Here is a 20318-nt window from a genome sequence, read left to right as displayed (position 1 = left end):
CCACGTGTCGCCCACGTGATTCCCACGTGATTCTCACGTGACTCCCACGTGATTCCCACGTGATGCCCACGTGATGCCCACCTGATTCCCACGTGATTCCCACGTGTTCCCCACGTGTTGCCCACGTGATGTCCTCGTGATTCCCGCGTGATTCCCACGTGATTCCCACGTGATACCCACGTGATGCCCACGTGATGCCCACGTGATTCCCACGTGTTGCCCACGTGATGCCCACGTGATGCCCACGTGATTCCCACGTGATGCCCACCTGATTCCCACGTGATTCCCAAGTGTTCCCCACGTGTTGCCCACGTGATGTCCTCGTGATTCCCGCGTGATTCCCACGTGATGTCCACGTGATTCCCGCGTGATTCCCACGTGATGCCCACGTGATGCCCACGTCATTTCCACGTGTTGCCCACGTGATGCCCACGTGATTCCCACGTGATTCCCACGTGTTGCCCACGTGGTGCCCACGTGATGCCCACGTGTTTCCCACGTGTTACCCACGTGATTCCCACATGATTCCCACGTGATGCCCACGTGATTCCCACGTGATTCCCACGTGACGCCCACGTGATTCCGACGTGATTCCCACGTGTCGCCCACGTGATTCCCACGTGATTCTCACGTGACTCCCACGTGATTCCCACGTGATGCCCACGTGGTGCCCACGTGATGCCCACGTGATACCCACGTGATGCCCACGTGATTCCCACGTGATTCCCACGTGATGCCCACGTGATTCCCACGTGATACACACGTGATGCCCACGTGATGCCCACGTGATTCCCGCGTGATTCCCACGTGATTCCCACGTGATACCCACGTGACGCCCACGCGATTCCCACGTGATTCCCACGTGACGCCCACGCGATTCCCACGTGACGCCCACGTGATTCCCACGTGATTCCCACGTGACGCCCACGTGATTCCCACGTGATTCCCACGTGATGCACACGTGATGCCCACATGATTCCCACGTGTTGCCCACGTGATGCCCACGTGATTCCCACGTGATTCCCACGTGATTCCCACGTGATACCCACGTGATGTCCACGTGATGCCCACGTGATTACAACAGGTGTGCCCGTATGCCCCGTGATTCCCACGTGATGCCACGTGATGCCCACGTGATGGCCACGTGATTCCCACGTGTTGCCCACGTGATTCCCACGTGATTCCCACGTGATTCCCACGTGTTGCCCACGTGATTCCCACGTGATTCCCACGTGATACCCACGTGACGCCCACGTGATTCCCACGTGTTGCCCACGTGATGCCCACGTGATGCCCACGTGATGCCCACGTGATTCCCACGTGATTCCCACGTGATACCCACGTGACGCCCACGTGATGCCCACGTGATTCCCACGTGATTCCCACGTGATGCCCACGTGATGCCCACGTGATGCCCACGTGATGCCCACTTGATGCCCACGTGATACCCACGTGATGCCCACGTGATGTCCACGTCATTCCCACGTGATTCCCACGTGATTCCCAGGTGATACCCACGTGATGCCCACGTGATGCCCACATCATTCCCACGTATTGCCACGTCATGCCCACGTGATTCCCACGTGATTCCCACGTGTTGCCCACGTGATGCCCACGTGATGCCCACGTGTTTCCCACGTGTTACCCACGTGATTCCCACGTGATTCCCACGTGATGCCCACGTGATGCCCACGTGATGCCCACGTGATGCCCACGTGATGCCCACGTGATGCCCCGTGGGAATCACGCGGGACACTGTTGGATCATCACGTGGGCAACACGTGGGCAGACACGTGGGGAATTCACGAGTGGGAATCACGTGGGCATCACTGTGGCAACACGTGGGAATCACTGTGAGGCATCACTGTGGGCATCACGTCTGGCAACACGTGGGAATCACGTGGGAATCACGTGGGAATCACGGGGGCATCACGTGGGCAACACGTGGGAATCACGTGGGCATCACGTGGGCATCACGTGGGCAACACGTGGGAATCACGTGGGCATCACGTGGGCATCACGTGGGCATCACGTGGGAATCACGTGGGCATCACGTGGGCATCACGTGGGCAACACGTGGTCATCACGTGGGCATCACGTGGGAATCACGTGGGCATCACGTGGGCATCACGTGGGCAACACGTGGGAATCACGTGGGCATCACGTGGACATCACGTGGGTATCACGTGGGAATCACGTGGGAATCACGTGGGAATCACGTGGGAATCACGTGGGCAACACGTGGGAATCACGTGGGCATCACGTGGGAATCACTTGGGCATCACGTGGGAATCACGTGGGCATCACGTGGGCATCACGTGGGCATCACGTGGGCATCACGTGGGCATCACGTGGGAATCATGTGGGAATCACGTGGGTAACACGTGGGAAACACGTGGGCATCACGTGGGCATCACGTGGGCAACACGTGGGCATCACGTGGGAATCACGTGGGCATGACGTGGGCAACACGTGGGAATGATGTGGGCATCACGTGGGCATCACGTGGGTATCACCTGGGAATCACGTGGGAATCACGCGGGAATCACGTGGACATCACGTGGGCAACACGTGGGAATCACGTGGGAATCACGTGGGCATCTCGTGGGCATCACGTGGGAATCACGTGGGCAACACGTGGGAATGACGTGGGCATCACGTGGGCATCACGTCTGTATCACGTGGGAATCACGTGGGAATCACGCGGGAATCACGTGGACATCACGTGGGCAACACGTGGGCAACACGTGGGAATCACGTGGGAATCACGTGGGCATCACGTGGGAATCACGTGGGCATCACGTGAGCATCACGTGGGCAACACGTGGGAATCATGTGGGCATCACGTGGGCATCACGTGGGTATCACGTGGGAATCACGTGGGCATCACGTGGGCATCACGTGGGAATCACGTGGGAATCACGTGGGCATCACGTGGGCATCACGTGGGAATCACGTGGGAGTCACGTGAGAATCACGTGGGAATCACGTGGGCGACACGTGGGAATCACGTGGGAATCACGTGGGCGTCACGTGGGAATCACGTGGTAATCACGCGGGAGTCACGTGGGAATCACGTGGGAGTCACGTGGGCATCACGTGGTAATCACGCGGGAGTCACGTGGGAATCACGTGGGAATCTCGTGGGCATCACGTGGGAATCACGTGGGTATCACGTGGGAATCACGTGGGAATCACGTGGGCAACACGTGTGCAACACGTGGGAATCACGTGGGAATCACGTGGGAATCACGTGGGCATCACGTGGGAATCACGTGTGGCAACACGTGTGAACCGGGGGAAACACGTGGGAATCACGTGGGCATCACGTTGGGAATCACGGTGGGTTATCAGTGGGCATCACTGGGATTCAGGCAACTAGCATTTCAACCGCTGACTTGGTTCTTCCCAACCAACGCCCACGGGACTGTATCTGAAGAGCCGCCCTCACTTCTCTCCTGCTCACAGGCAGTACTGTTGTACTGCAGTGATAGTGTTGCTTGGTATTAGTCACTCCTCATCGGAAACACAAAACCTCCCTAACAGAGGGATTGCCAGGATTTATGTTACTCTCTGGACTTCCCAGGTGCTGCTAGTGGTTAAGTAACCCGTCTGCCAATGCAGAAGACAGAAGACACTCGGATTCCATCCCTAGGTCGGGAAGATCCCCTGGAGGAGGGCATGGTAACCCACTCCAGTACTCTTGCCTGGAGAATCCCATGGACAGAGGAGCCTGGCAGGCTGGGTTGCAAAGAGCAGACACGACTGAAGTAACTTAGAATGCATCCACACATACTACTCTTCAAAGAATAAGGGCTCTCTTATTAACTACCATCAGTTCATAAAAGCTTTACTATTCACACATCCAACAGAAGAACTTTCAAGCACATGGACATATACTATTTTTTTTCTAGGTAAACACAGTTTACCCAAAAATGAAATACGGTCAGATTAAATCAACTGCTTTATTTGGTTGTGCTACTTTTTCAAGGATGGAGGTATCCAACGTACCTTCCAAAGTCAGAAAAGTCTCACAAGAATATAAATTCTAAGGAAACTCAGGCTCCGCATTCAATAGCAAGGTATGGCACTGTCTTCTTTTTGGTATATATGAACAAAGCCTATTCTGAACCTGAAGTATTATTTTTAAAGCTATAGTTTCATCATTACTTTATACTTAAAGAGATATTCTGACGAAGTCTAGTGTAAGCTACCAGAAGGAAAAAAAATGTTCTTTCAAAATAGAAGAGTGTCAGAAGAAGCACATTTCAAGAGGCTGGTAAAAATGAAACATTTTCTTTAAAGAAGTTAATTCAAGCATTTAATTGATTTTTAAAAAACGAGCTGAACTGGTAATGCTTTACACCTCCCATTGCTCTCTACAATACAGCATTATGAAGTATTCCTAATAAACTATACCTTTGATAAACTTTGTTCCTGATTCCTTTCTGAAAAGCAAGGAGGTAGTTTCGTCCATCTCCAGAGAAAACTTCCACAGCGATAGGCTGAAAAGATCAGAGGGAAAGACATTAAGAAAAAAATGCAAGTAACGTTACATATTAACTTTTCCACTATGAGTTTCCATAATATTGAAGAAATTAATCTGATGACTGGAAAACATTTTTTGAGTCATGAATTCCTAGCAGATTAAATTACAAAACAGACTGAATTTGTTCTGCTCAATTTGTTTCTAAAATCCTTACTAGAATAATGATAAAATAATTACAAAATTATAATTTTGTACATTTATAGTGAATGCAATTTTTATGTAAAAAATATAAACCTGGTTAACTACAGGGAAAGATGGATAACAAAGATATCACTCAAAGTTTTAGAATGCTTTTTTTTTCAAAGGGATGTATTATAAAGTTATGCCACATGTGACATGAGCTTGTTTATCACACAACCAAATCCAGTACTCTAAGGAATAAGGTGGAGCCTATCACGTATACATCCTCTAAATAAAGGAACATGACAAAACGTTTATTTCTACTAAATCAACCAACCTGCAGGAGGTATCTCCGTTTATGCACTTCCTTGATATCTTCATATGCAAAGATGCTGCAAGTTCTCTTGAGCTGACTGGGGCCTTGCCTGGCTCCTCTAGGGATAATTGGCTCATGCATACTAGAGGCAGCCCGGAAAAAGGAGGCAACAGAAACAAAGCAAGAGGTAAACTCCTGTTCAACAAACAGGTGCTATTTTCAACATGTGAAAAGAAGCAGGACACAATGTATCTGAATATTTAGTTAAAAAAAAAAACCTCTTAAGAGAGTAATTTGTTAGCAACTCAGTATACTAGAAATCCCCTTTGGTGAATATAACTTAAAAAATCCTATTACTGTCACGGCATATCTATCAGGCATAGCTGGTACAGTGCCAAGGCCTATATACTTTTAAGGGTACAAGAAAATGTTTTAATATCTTTTAAAGGCAAAAGAAAAAAACCTGAATTTTTAGGTAGAAGAAAATGTTGTAGTATATAAAGTGAATATATTCATCTTTAAACCAACACAATCAGAAAACATTGCTTTAAATAATTTTACATGCAAGAGGAGGCCCATAAAAGTCATCATGTGGCCCTGATGGCTGCTAAAAATGATAATGTGAAATTATCTCCTAGGAATGAAGATGACCGTGTCCACATTCACCATGTACGTTAGGTGTTCAAAATGTTAGAGGAAGAGAAGGGCATGTTGATTTTCTAAGTCTTTAGCTTTTTATCTTCCTTCTCATTTTGTCTGCCTCTGGGTTTTCCATTGCCCAGTATCACGTCCAACATGGGACTGGCAGAAGAAAAGGAAACTGATCAACTCAGCCAGTTAATCCCTGCCTGTGTATAGGTCGCACTGCTTCTAGGGTACCCAGAGGACATGGGCGTTCTTACCTTTGTTGGAGTTTTGTACAGATGCCTGTGTTTTTGCTATAATGGTGTTTGCGCTGAGATTTGAAAAAAGAACTCTCTACACATTCAGAATAACTTTGTAAATATACAGATGACAATATCAAGAACTTGTATTATATCTAATGCTATTAGTGCATAGCAATACATTTTATTTAGTTTTCATTTTGATAAATAAGGCAAATTCGTCCTAAAGCTTTGAAATATTACTCTTGTGACTATGTAATGATGGATGCATACAAACTGAGAGATAGCATTACTTAAAACATAACTTTTCATTAAAAAGAAAACAAAACTACATAGTTATCTTGTTTGCTAAAGACAGCTATACTTTGTGTCTCTTCATTCATTTACTTACTTTGGAGGTAAGGTTTCAATATCTCTTATTTCTCTGGTTGCTGTCATTGTAAATCCATCAATCACATAGAAATGTTCTTTACCAAAGAGGAGTAGCCCCTCACTGGTATCAAGGCCCTGGACTCGAGCACAGCGGTACATGTGCTGGATCTATTAAGAAAACCAGAAACATTCATTAGTGTAGTTTTTTAAAAAATCAGGTAATTTCTTAAAAAAAAAAAAATACAAGGGAAGCAAAACGTTTTTAAATATGGATTTAACGGATAAACAAAATTTTACCAAGATGTTACTGTGTGATGGCACCCCCCAAGCTAAGCATATTAATCTGAGTGCAAACATAATAAAGAGAACAGCTAAGATTGCAGTCTTGAGCTGCAGTTTGACTTCAGTAAAAGGAAACAACCTTCTATTCACATCCATCCACTCAGTGCACTTATCCTCATAGTCACTGAGTACTAACTCTGTGCCAGACACATGAGTATGAGGTTCCAGAGTCAGTGAACAAGTTAGAAGAGGAGAGAGATGGACAGAAACTTTGCAGGAAGGGGAACCGAGGCACACAGGTGGGAAGATTACGACTGTGCCCTTGGCCAGGCAGGCCACACAGGGTGAGAAAGGTATGCAGAGCCTGACATTCCCGAGTGATTTTCTAGTTTTTGTCATTTAACTATAGATTTGGTCAGATTTCTTAATGTCTCTGGGCTTCTGTATCTTCATGTAAATTTCAAATATACTTCAGTGGCGTGTCATAAGAGTGAGAGAATTTACAGAATCATGTTAGCAACTGCTGGCTGTCTTCTCTTCCACACAGCTTACTTTCCTCTTCTTCCATAACAGCCTCTGGAATTTGTCTCTATTCGCTCCCCACTGGATTCTGCCTGCCTGGCAGACTGTGGTGCCATTGTAAAAAGCCAAACTTGGCAGAAGCTGTGTTTTCCTCATAGAAGGATGGACTTGCTAAAGCCCTCAATGTTACCACTGTTTTCTTTCCAACAGGCAGGATCTAGTTCTTAGCAAAAATTCCTTCTTGCTTATACTTAGTTTAACATGAGTCAAGGAAAAAAAAATCAGCAACTGAATCAGAGTCAAACAACTGTCAAATGAATGTCAGTCTAAATGTACTTCCTGCACTATTCAAGCTTAAAGCAATTACAGCAAAGGCTGTACTCACAAGAACAGAAGATTAAAACATGACAGTATCAGAAAATAAGTTTTCTAAAATAGATAAATATAAGTTTCAACACCACATGTGAATTACAATAAAAATTTAGAATGTTACAGCAAAAAAAACTGACATACTTCTAAAATAATTCTATTTTAAGTAAACCAGACACATAGAAAATGTTATTTCCTAAGTGCATACCTTGAAGAATTTTCAAATGCTTAAAATATGATGCAAGCAGCATCCAGAACAAGAAACAGAACATTCCAAAGCCCCCAGATGCTTATCATGTGCTCCCTTCAGACCTACTGTACTTTTATAGTTATAATTTTTTTTAATGTTTTCATTCAAGATTAATCAGGCTACATATTTGAACAGAATCTGAAAAAATTAAGCTCTAATTTCTAGTTACTATTTCTTAGTGAGTAATATTTCAAGGGTTATACCACAATCTACTATAACAGGCAAACATAATCTTCAGAGACATGATACTACACATTCAATTCTTTCATACTTTTATCCCTTTATTCATTCAACCAAAGACTCCTTCATTCAAGGTTTACAGAGTGTATATCAGGTGATTAAGAGCTGTGCAAGGCACTGGGATAGAAGTAAGGAAACAGTGTCTGCCTACAAAGAGCTCACTGTCTAGGGGAAGAGACAGACGCAGGAACAAAGAATCATAACACAATAAAATGAGTGACAGACATAAAAGAAAGTGTTAGTCACTCAGTCGTGTCTGACTCTTTGTGACCCCATGGACTATAGCCTTCCAAGCTTCTCTGTCCATGGAATTCTCCAGGCAAGAATACTGGAGTGGGTTGCCATTCCCTTCTCCAGGGGGTGATAGATATAGGGCTTTTATAGTTACAAATATTTTTCTCTCTTTTTATGTTCTCATTCAAGATTAATCAGGCTACATATATTTGAACAGAATTTTAAAAATTAAGCTCTAAAAGAATGAAAGACATAGAGCGTTATAAAAGCTTAGAGGAGGGTATTTATGTCTGAGCTGGCAAAACCCTGAAGGAAAAGTTCCTATGTGTTGAGAATTAAAGACTCCAAATAAATGAAGCTGTGCCAAGTGAGGGTTACAGGGAGAGAGGTGATGTGAGTGACAAACGGGGGCATTTATGCAGAGAATGCAAAGAGTAAAGCACAGATTAAAGAACCGATGGCATGGATGGAGTGAACTGCAAGGAACAAAGGGCTACAGGGGCTCAGGCCACTTGGCAGAGTCAATAAAGTAAGCCTGGAGCGGTGGCAGGTTATAAGATGTTGAGAGTGACATAGGAAGGCAAAGTAGTCTTCTGTGAGTGAAGCTGAGCGTAGGGGTGAAATATGAGGCTATTGGTGATGGGCTCAAGGCTTGGGGGTGATGGATTGGTTGAAGCTGCTTGAGTGGTTGGTGCAATTACAGAGGGGTAGGAAAAAATACGGGGCCAAATTACTGAACAGGTTGTGTACATGAGACGGAAACAGAACTAAGGGGAGATCTGCACTCTGGTAAAGGGTATACCGAGGAAGACAGTGAACCAGGTGAAGATGTTAATCCTGTATCTGCTGCCACTGCATGCTGCTTGGCGTCCAGAGAGGTGAGAAAGTCCTGCAGATGAGAGTGCTGAACCCAAAAGGGGGCTTAATACTGATTTCACTGCAAAGGCTGAGATATGTCTCTTTGGCTGCCAGATAAATACCCTTCAGCTGTCTTGCAAAAGGGAAACAAACCACTCAACGTAACCCCTCCTGTCCAGAGGCCCAGCACCTTCTCGCCCTCCTCCAACAGGCGCAGCAGGGTGGCGTTGTCCGTCTTCTCCTCCTCTTCCATCGAGCTGCCCTCGGCCGTCTGGTCCTGTAACTGCTCCTGCGTCTCCTCATCGCCTCCATCCGGCGCTGACCGAGACCGTTTGAGAGGTGGCTTGACCAGTCCTGCAGGACAAGAGCCAAGAGGGTCATGTGGTCTCACGGGGGCCACTGGGAAGCTGTTTAGTCTCCACGAGTCCCACCTGTACAATTTGAGAGAATTCAGGAAGGCATGCACACACTTCAGTGGCCAACAGCACAGGCTCTAGGGACTTCCCTGGTGGTCCAGTGGTTAAGAATCCACCTTCCAATGCAGAGGACATGGGTTCGATCCCTTGGTCAGGGAACTAAGATCCTAAATGCTGGGTAACTAATACCAGGGTAACTAATACCATGAGCTGCAATTAGAGAGCACATGTGCTGCAGCTACTGAGCCCAAGTACTCTAGAGCCCATGAGCTACAACTAGAGAAACTCTCTGCAACAAAGAGCCTGTGTGTTGCAATGAAAACCCAGTGCGGACCAAAAAAATCACCACCACCACCACAAAAAACCCCAAAACCAAAACAAATAAAAAACACCAATCACCGCTCGCCTCACCCCCACCAAAAAAAAAGCAAAACCCCCCCGCCAACTCAGCACAGATCTGGTATTAAACAGCTGTATGACCTGGAAGTATTATCTGCCCTCTCTGAATCTCAGAGGGTTCTCATTTATAAAAACAGGACAAAAATATCATCTCTCCTGGATACCTGGAGGACTGTTGGAGAACTAAATGAGGTAATTCCGGTCAAGTGCTTAGGATCGTAAACTCTCAGCAAGTGTCAGATGATGACGATGATAAACAGAGAGCTTAGCAGAGTGAATGGTAACAGGGGTGATGCTAACAGGTGGGTTTTACTGAGGGGATACTATCAATAAATGGTCAGTCATTATCAGAAACAAGAATAAGGACAGCAAGTTATAAACATGATTAGAAGAGATCCCACCTACATGGAGGGCCCCTGAGGGCTATTTTAAGACTCACGTTACAAGTGGCAGTATGGTCATTCAGACACGAATGAATTTGTTTAATTCATCAGATCATAAAGAGTCAGAACACAATTCTTTTTGATACAGAGCTGGATACTTTAATTTGCCCAATAAGTTAACATTTTACTGCCTACATTTTGATAATTTTATTGATAATCACAGGAGGTGAAATCAAAATCTGAGGATGAAGGTAATCACTGATATCCTGAAGTATAGGAAACACTCAAACTCTAAATCTCACATTTAATATTCTTTAGTTTGTTTCCTCAGAAGTAATGTTACACATACCAATTACAGTTGCTCTAAGAATTTTGGAAAAACATATCTGCTAGAATCCTACCCTTTGAACCCAAGTTGTCAGAGGTTCTGCTTTATCTTGGGAAGAACCTTATTTTCACATATCAAAGACTACAATAAATAAGTTGGAGAAGGTAATGGCAACCCACTCTAGTATTCTTGCCTGGAGAATCCTATGGACAGAGGGTCCTGGTGACTACAGTCCATGGGGTTGCAAAGAGTCAGACACGACTGAAGCGACTTGGCACGCATGCACAATAAACAAACAGGAAACAGCTAGTCTAGCTGAGGACACCCAGCGGGGGAAATGCTTCCAGCTGCTTTATTTATAGTTTGATGAATCAAAACCTCCAGTTCTATATCTAGCATACCACCTTGCACATCATAGCACTAACACCAATATTTGTGGTTTCAGCTCAATTAGAAATTAGGAAAATGAGGCTAAGAGAAGCTAAATGCCAATGACCCAAACACATCACCATGAACTCTGTGAATTACATACCTTGGTTATAGCCATTAAACACACCTTTGGACCCATCTCAATTACTTTGCTGATGTAGTGTCAAGAAATAAGAAGACTAAAAACTCTGTTTAACTACTAAAAATTTCAAGGATTTTATGAAAATATTAGGTCACTTATGAAATATTTAGTAATTCATAGTCATCATGAGAAAAAATAGGTATGATAGGAGAAACTGACCACAACTGTAGATAAACGTTTTTGTTGACATGGCCCATATACTATTAGGTTTTTATCAATGAGATCTGAAAATAATTTTTAACTTACACTTCTTAATTCACATTCCAGGGCTTAATCTATAGACTATACCAAGACTTTTGAATTTATGATACTTCAGAGGTTTAAAAAATAACAATGGATTGATTTTACTTTTACAACATCGACTGAGTCCCCACTGTGTGCTAGACATGTGTTAAAATCTATAAAGGGATGAGAAAAATAAACTCTGCCGCTGAGAAACTGCTAATTTAGGAAAACATAAAATCACTCAAATTGCTGGAAAAGATATGAGCAAAGTGCCACTGGAGCCAGGGGAGCTGAACAAGAAGGCTTCAGAGGAAGACAGTTGGACCAGCATCTTGGGACAAAATTGGGTAGGTCCAGTTCACAGTGAAGCTGCAGGAAGAGGGCAGAGGGCGCACATATACAGATGTCCAGAATCAAAAAGTCCATGGCCATTTTAGTCCAATCCCTGATCATATGCAGGTTTTACTAGGCTCACAAAGTATAGATCTGGTATAATCTGTTTTAGCTCATAGGAGAAAAGACCATTATTTCCTACTGTTGGCTAACATGCACTAACAACACATTTAATGGTTGCTTTAATTTTATAATATTTACTTAGTTATTAGGGCCTTAACTTAAAACATCAGGTACCATGGAGAATTCTGCCAGATACAGAGGGGGAAAAAAAGATCAAGCCAATGGGTACATGACATTCATCTGTAGGCAATGAAGAAGAGCCAGTCTCTCTAGTTCTGATATAGAAATCCACCTTTAAGAAGGCTGACACATAAAATATGCACAGATACTTTTAAGGTTGGTCCTACTGTTTATAATATATAAATAGTTGCTCAGTCATGTCCAACTCTTTGTGACCCCATGGTCACAAAGCCCCAACAGGCTTCTCTGTCCATTGAATTCTCTAGGCAAGAATACTGGAGTGGGTAGCCATGTCCTCCTCCAGGGGGGTCTTCCTACTGTTTATAGTGGCTAATATTTTTCATATGAGCTGGAGTAGAAGGAATGCTCCCAAGTGTTTTTAAGCAAATCAGAGAGGAAGGCTGCTGACCTTTGACTTTGGCAATTGTGTCTTCACCATGCTCTGGTTCTTGCTGAGCAGCTTCGCCTTCAGAGCTCTCTACGATGGCATCTTGCACAATGGCTGGGTTGCCGGAGGCTAGTCGCATGTAGTATTCTTTACTGTCGTAACTTACGGCTCTTCTGTATCGAGCAGGTTTCTAAGGAACAGCAAAAGGAAAGTGCTCAGCTAATTCATCTTCGAGAATTAACAGACTGCACTTATACATAGTAAATGCACAGGCTTTTGGGTTAAGTTTCTTTTTAAATTGCACTGACTTTTAGAAGACATATATAAGACAACAATATTAGTAGTTTTGTTCTTCCCCAAAAAAGAAATACATCATCTTTTGTCAAATGTTTCCATGGGTTAGTACAGCACAGTAGAGAGAACGCCCGGTGTCGGAAAGCATCACGTTGTAAGAGGATGTCTGGTTTGTGGAGAGCCTGGAATTTTGCTTCTGCCCCAAGTAAACAGCTTAGGCCTAATGATCTTTGGTAGGAACTTCCTGTGTGTTTACTGCAGATACTTGGAGGTAGAAACCCAGAACTGCCCTGTTCCTCCGGGTATTCCCATGTCTCACCTTATCACTGGAAATGGCCCAACCCTTCAGAGAGTCCTGACCCAACATGGAATTCATTGGCTCCAGGCCAGATGACACCGTTTGGTTTGCCTGCCACTCCAGTTTCTGTCTCTAATTTGCTAAAACAACCCTGTTGTTTTTTGTGTAAGAGAATATGATCCAGAAACTTAATAACTAAATGAGTATATAAAAAACATACATAAGTCCATTTTGAAGAAGAAATTAATTACCCAGAAACATCAGAAGAGATTTAACTTTTTGGTGTTTAATACAGAGCATTTTCTTTTCAGAATAATTAATATTTATCCTAAAAAACAGGTTTTCCAGTTGACCCAAACTTTTTTCTTACAACAAGACAATGAGAAATTAAGGTCTAAAATTTCCTATAAAAATGTAAGACCAAAGGAAAAAGTTTATATGTATATAGGTTCCTTGACCAGAACGACCCAGACTTTGAATTAACAATTAAGAAAAAGATAAGAGTTTAAAACATGCTTAAAGACCTTCTCTTTCTAAACATTACTTTCCTTCCTCATTAGTAAGAATATCTAATTGAAACTATTCTATCAGCCTAACTCTCCAACTCAAATAGTTAATATGTATTGTCTACAAAAATACTTAAAGTAAAACTCTTTAAAAAAAAATGATTTCGAACTAAACTGGAAAACAAGTGTCCAACTGGATGAAATATTTAGACTAAAATACTGAATCAATTTTGAGGTGAAAAGATACCTAACTCAAGCCACCGTTACCCTTAACTTCAGGTATAGAATCAGAATGAAGAGAGCTGCAAGCTAACTGATGAATGATATGCAGCAAATGAAAACTGGAATATATAACACAGAAGTATTGAAATGATGTAAAATAATGTTACAATTATGGAAGGATGAATCTGATGAATTAATAAGAATATTGTAGTATTTTTTGAAATGAAAGCAGGGTAGTTAATTTTGTATTACAACAATTCTCTACACAAGATTTAACAATTATGTTCAACTCAAAATTGTTCATTTTTAAAAAGATGAAAGCATAGTTAGTGATGGGCAAGACAATGAATTAACAGATGTGGGACAACATCTCCTTGGATACTGACTTCATATCTGATTTGGAACTAAAAGCATTCTCCCTCAAATATTTTGAGGTAAATTTCTGTGTTGGAAAGTACTGCATTTTTTGTTTTTTTAAAACTATGTATTGACTCTTGCTGCAAAAAGAAAACAATTATATAAATTTAAATAGAAATAAAATTGTATTTAAAAAGTGATCATACACTTAGTTTCTACTTAGTTCCTTCTGATTGAAAAAGTAATTTTAAAAGAGAATACAACTTGCATTCTCAAAATATATATTGCTTAGTATCTAGAAGAATTAAATGAGTAATTGAAAACAAACTTGGTGGTGTCAGGCTGCCCATTACTAACATGCCTTGGGACTTGTTAGTTTATTTGTGAAGCGGTACACTTCTCACGGTGAGAGCGATGGATATTCAGCATGTTAGTGAGCTGCATACGGATCCTAGAAAGCTATTTGTATCAAAGCAAGAGAGACGAGAACATCTCTCAACAGGAATGAAATTCACTTTTTTCAACTCTACAGAATTTATAGAAATAGCAAATTGAAAGTTATCTCTTTAGGTTAGTCTAGTCTACCATGCACTAAGATAAAATAAAACAAAACCAAAACAAAGAAATTAAAAAAAAAAACAACTGTAAGTATTTTGCATTCTTTTATGGTATTTTGTGGTTTACCTTTTGAGGAATGATATCATCAGGTGTCTCAGGCTGTTTACTTGGGATCTCAGACTGAAAATAGGGTATTAAGTATAGACACATCAGAAAAAAATAACAAAGAACAACACAAAAATAAAATACTCTTGAGGATTGTATGAAATATGGAAGATGCACGCACACAAAATTAATATGATATCCTAAGCTGCTTGAAATAATCACTTAGCATCTTGTGATTATTTTCTCAGTTATCAAAAGTAGTTTTAAAGTAAAACATAACTGCTAAAATTCTCAATGTTACTGAACAAGACAGACTTCAAAGTCACACAGACAAAACTTGAGCACAGGCTGCCAGTGTCATGGACAATTTATAGACAACTCTTTATACGGCTTCAAAGGAAAAACACAGAAAATTGTATAATAGAACCTAGTTCTAGCTATTATTAATATCTTGAACCTAACTTTTACTGTGCTTCTCTCTCAATCTGTTTTGCAACAGAAGCAACTGGTTTGAACTATTATCTACAATATCCCAAACCACAGAAATCACTACGTGCTTGTTAGTGAAAAAACATCTTCCCCTAAAAGCCAGAGGACCTACTTCCTTTGCTGCCTTCATAACTGAGATCCCAGAGAGGCTGAAAGTGGAAGGAAGCTTGGATCATCAGCCTCCAAACATAAAGTTTCTGTAAACATTACCTTTTAAACAATAAGGTAGCTGCTTTGCATTTTATTCTCAGAATGAAACTGAGTAACAAGAAGGCAGTCTCTGTTGAGCTGCAGTGTGTGGCCTGTGCACTTAAACATACATACAGATAGCTACAGACGGACAATAACACACCCAAGCAACCTTCTAGTTCTTCTTTTCACAGTTTGTATTTGGAGATGACTTCCAGTACCCGGCCTTACAGTAAATATGAGCAGGCCAAATGCTTTCATAAATGTTTGCTTCTCCCAGCAAAAACAAACACGGAACTACTGGGCATACTTTCAAGTACTTAATGTGGTTTTAATAAACGTCTCTCCTTAAAAGCGAACTTTTAAAAGCATACCTTAGGTTGACAGATAATCTTTAAAATACACATCTATGTCCTCAATCGTGATAAAGGTTTGGGTTACACAAGTATTACTACACATTTGTTGAGACTCACTTGAATGGTACACTTAGGATTTACATACTTCAATCTATGTAAAATTCATGTCAATAAAAAAAGAATTCTGAACAAATACTGAACTCTACTGCTACACATGTGGAAGTGTTTAGGGGTGAAGGGTACTGATTCTCCAACTCATTTTGAAATTAATTAAAAAATAAGACGGACTGGATAGAAGTGTGATAAAATATAGCAAAATGTACCAACTGCTATTGTCAAACCCAATTCTGATGTCCACTATATATATTCCCAGCTAGAATGTGGTCAGGGTCTGACATGTACATGATGGTATGTTCCCTGGAGTATATGATGGAGTGCTGGTTTAATACGTATTTCTTCACTGAGCCACTAACTGAGGTTCTAATTTTACTAAAAGGTACAGTGTTCAACATCAAAGGTATATGTATACTAATAATTTTAGTCCTCTTTACTTAAAAAATTTTATAACTAAATCATTATTATAATTATGTTTATACACAGAAATTCAATGTCAGAATTTCTAGAAAATACTTCTATAGTCCCTTTAGTTCTAAGTTTTCTCTGTTCTTGGCAATGGAATTTCCTGAGTGGCTTAGTTCATACATAGCATTTAAAAATACATGCAGAGGAAGCCATAGGAGACTCACTTAATTACAAGAAAAGGAACTCAGGTGAGTTGTTTACCCTTCTGCCCTGAGCAGCTCAACATTAAAGGGAAACAATGAGGTTTTTATCCAAATATTTGCAAAGAACCGTAAATTTGTTTGAGACTATTATTCTGTTAAAATAAGGGGACTGCAGAATTAAAACCTGGTTTTAGTACTTAAATATAATTTTTAAGTGGCAAAATATGGAATTTTATTCTCCTTCCTCAGGATTCAGAGCAGCTAGCTGCTTAAAAACCACCAGGTTTTGTATTTGCATCATTTCCCAGGCTCACCTCTTAATATTTATAAATAACATTACCACTTAAAATACAGAATTATAGTACAACTCAGTATAGCTATTTTAGATTTGAAATCAACCCCCCAACAAAAGTCTCTGTGCAAAGGGAATAAATTATTTTTCAGTGCAATTAGAGAATTTTCCACATGTACGTAACTTTTCTCAGGACAAAATTAATTTTTGTTCTCATTAAAATAATTTTAGTTGATAAAACTTCAAAGCTTTTAATCCTGTGGCAAATGAAACACTAAAATATTCTCTACATTCTATAAACAAACATCTAACTTAAAAATAAAGTTCAAAACTTACAATAAAAGATAAGCTACTTTTTAACACAGTATGTAGCATTATCCAGGTTTAAGAAACAATGACCACACGTGGGAATCACGTGGATCACAAGTGGGCGTCACGTGGGTATCACGTGGGCCAACACGTGGGAATCATGGGCATCAACGTGGGCATTCAACGTGGGTATCACGTGGGAATCACGTGGCATCAAACGTTGGGCACACGTGGGAATGCACGTGGGCATCAAGTGGCATCAACGTGGGTTATCACGTGGAATCACGTGGAATCCAACGGCGGGAATCACGTGACGTCACGTGGGCAACACGTGGGCAACACGTGGGGAAATCACGTGGGAATCACGTGGCATCGAGTGGGCAACACGTGGGAATCAAACGTGGGCATCACGTGGGCATCAACGTGGGCAACACGTGGGAATCACGTGGGCATCAACGTGGGCACACGTGGGAATCACGTGGGAATCAACGTGGGAGTCACGTGAGAATCAGTGGGAATCAACGTGGGCGTCACGTGGGAATCACGTGGGAGTCACGTAGAATCACGTGGAATCAAGTGGGCAACACGTGGGAATCACGTGGGAACAGTGGAATCACGTGGGATCACGTGGCATCAACGTGGCAACACGTGGGCATCCTGGGCGTCACGTGGGCAATCAACGTGGCGTACAACGTGGGCATCACGTGGGCTCACGTGGTAATCACGTGGGAGTCAGCGTGAGAATTCACGTGGTAATCACGTGGCAAAACACGTGGGAATCAACGTGGGCATTCACGTGGAGTATCTAACGTGGGAATCCAACGTGGGCATGAACGTGGGAATCACGTGGGAACAACGTGGGCAACACGTGGGAATCACGTGGGAATCACGTGGGCGTCACGTGGGAATCACGTGGGCGTCACGTGGGCAACACGTGGAAATCATGTGGGCATCACGTGGGCATCACGTGGGCATCACGTGAGAATCACGTGGGCATCACGTGGGCATCACGTGGGAATCACGTGGGAATCACGTGGGCATAACGTGGGCATCACGTGGGAATCACGTGGGAGTCACGTGAGAATCACGTGGGAATCACGTGGGCGACACGTGGGAATCACGTGGGAATCAAATCACGTGGGAATCAAGTGGGCAACACGTGGGAATCACGTGGGAATTACGTGGGAATCACGTGGGCATCACGTGGGAATCACGTGGGCATCACGTGGTAATCACGTGGGAGTCACGGGAGAATCACGTGGGAATCACGTGGGCATCACGTGGGCAACACGTGGGAATGACGTGGGCATCACATGGGCATCACGTGGGCATCACGTGGGCATCACGTGGGAATCACGTGGGAGTCACGTGAGAATCACGTGGGAATCACGTGGGCGTCACGTGGGAATCACGTGGGAGTCACGTGGGAATCACGTGGGCGTCACGTGGTAATCACGTGGGAGTCACGTGAGAATCACGTGGGAATCAAGTGGGCAACACGTGGGAATCACGTGGGAATCACGTGGGAATTACGTGGGAATCACGTTGGAATCACGTGGGCATCACGTGGGAATCACGTGGGCAACACGTGGGCATCACGTGGGCGTCACGTGGGCATCACGTGGGAGTCACGTGGGAATCACGTGGGCATCACGTGGTAATCTCGTGGGAGTCACGTGGGCAACACGTGGGCATCACGTGGGCAACGTGGGAATCACGTGGGAATCACGTGGGCATCACGTGGGAATCACGTGGTCAACACGTGGGAATCACGTGGGCATCACGTGGGAATCACGTGGGAATCACGTGGGCAACACGTGGCCATCACGTGGGCATCACGTGGGAATCACGTGGGAATCACGTGGGCAACACGTGGCCATCACGTGGGCATAACGTGGGAATCACGTGAGAATCACGTGGGAATCACGTGGGAAACACGTGGGAATCACGTGGGAATCACGTGGGCATCACGTGGGCATCACGTGGGAATCACGTGGGAATCACGTGTGCATCACGTGGGATTCACGTGGGCAACACTTGGGAATCACGTGGGAATCACGTTGGCAACACGTGGGCATCACGTGGGCATCACGTGGGCATCACGTGGGAATCACGTGGGCATCACGTGGGCATCACGTGGGCATCACGTGGGAATCACGTGGGCAACACGTGGGAATCATGTGGGAATCACGTGGCATCACGTGGGCAACGCGTGGGAAATCCACGGGTTTTTGGGGAAAAAACAAAAATCAAGTGGCATCACGTGGGCAACAGTGGGAATCACGTGGGCATCACGTGGCATCACGTGGGTATTACGTGGGAATCACGTGGGAATCACGCGGGAATCACGTGGACATCACGTGGGCAACACGTGGGCAACACGTGCGAATCACGTGGCAATCACGTGGGCATCACGTGGGCATCACGTGGGAACCACGTGATTCCCACGTGATTCCCACGTGACGCCCTCGTGATGCCCACGTGATTCCCACGTGATTCCCACGTGTTGCCCACGTGATGCCCACGTGATTCCCACGTGATTCCCACGTGAATCCCACGTGATGCCCACGTGATGCCCACATGATTCCCACGTGTTGCCCACGTGATACCCACGTGATGCCCACGTGATTCCCACGTGATTCCCACGTGTTGCCCACGTGATGCCCACGTGATTCCCACGTGATTCCCACGTGAATCCCACGTGATGCCCACGTGATGCCCACATGATTCCCACGTGTTGCCCACGTGATACCCACGTGATGCCCACGTGATTCCCACGTGATTCCCACGTGATTCCCACTTGACGCCCACGTGATTCCCACGTAATTCCCACGTGATTCCCACGTGATTCCCACGTGATGCCCACGTGATGCCCACGTGATTCCCACGTGATGCCCACGTGATGCCCACGTAATGCCCACGTGATTCCCACGTGTTGCCCACGTGATGCCCAGGTGATGCCCACGTGATTCCCACGTGTTGCCCACGTGATGCCCACGTGATTCCCACGTGATTCCCACGTGTTGCCCACGTGACGTCCACGTGATTCCCGCGTGATTCCCACGTGATTCCCACGTGATACCCACGTGATGCCCACGTGATGCCCACGTCATTCCCACGTGTTGCCCACATGATGCCCACGTGATTCCCACGTGATTCCCACGTGTCGCCCACGTGATGCCCACGTGATTCCCACGTGATTCCCACGTGTCGCCCACGTGATGCCCACGTGATTCCCACGTGTCGCCCACGTGATTCCCACGTGATTCCCACGTG

General features: G+C 44.2%; 1 protein-coding gene across 1 annotated transcript; it reads right to left on the bottom strand.

The window, feature by feature from the left end:
* Window positions 1-3735: 3735 nt before the first annotated feature.
* On the bottom strand, window positions 3736-16502 carry LOC122453272 (WD repeat and FYVE domain-containing protein 3-like). Its single transcript, XM_043487216.1, has 6 exons — window positions 14704-16502; window positions 12364-12532; window positions 9187-9350; window positions 6261-6409; window positions 5007-5127; window positions 3736-4505 (listed from the first exon to the last, which is right to left on the bottom strand). Exons 1-6 carry the CDS (start codon window positions 14785-14787, stop codon window positions 4380-4382), a joined length of 813 nt encoding a protein of 270 aa, XP_043343151.1. The 5' UTR covers window positions 14788-16502; the 3' UTR covers window positions 3736-4379.
* Between the last annotated feature and the right edge of the window lie 3816 nt (window positions 16503-20318).

The sequence above is a fragment of the Cervus canadensis genome, chromosome 14 (genome assembly GCF_019320065.1).
Source record: "Cervus canadensis isolate Bull #8, Minnesota chromosome 14, ASM1932006v1, whole genome shotgun sequence".
In the NCBI taxonomy this organism is placed as follows: domain Eukaryota; kingdom Metazoa; phylum Chordata; class Mammalia; order Artiodactyla; family Cervidae; genus Cervus; species Cervus canadensis.
This window is presented reverse-complemented; position numbering and strand designations above follow the sequence as displayed.

What these genes read in the sequence shown, in the direction of transcription:
- LOC122453272 (XM_043487216.1), bottom strand. Translation starts at nt 14,787, where the DNA reads ATGTGTCTATACTTAATACCCTATTTTCAGTCTGAGATCCCAAGTAAA. An exon ending in TGTTGGAGGAGGGCGAGAAG is followed by an intron (nt 6,410 to 9,186) that starts GTGCTGGGCCTC and finishes TTTTCTTAATAG; the next exon opens with ATCCAGCACATGTACCGCTG. An exon ending in ATTGAAACCTTACCTCCAAA is followed by an intron (nt 5,128 to 6,260) that starts GTAAGTAAATGA and finishes GGCTGCCTCTAG; the next exon opens with TATGCATGAGCCAATTATCC.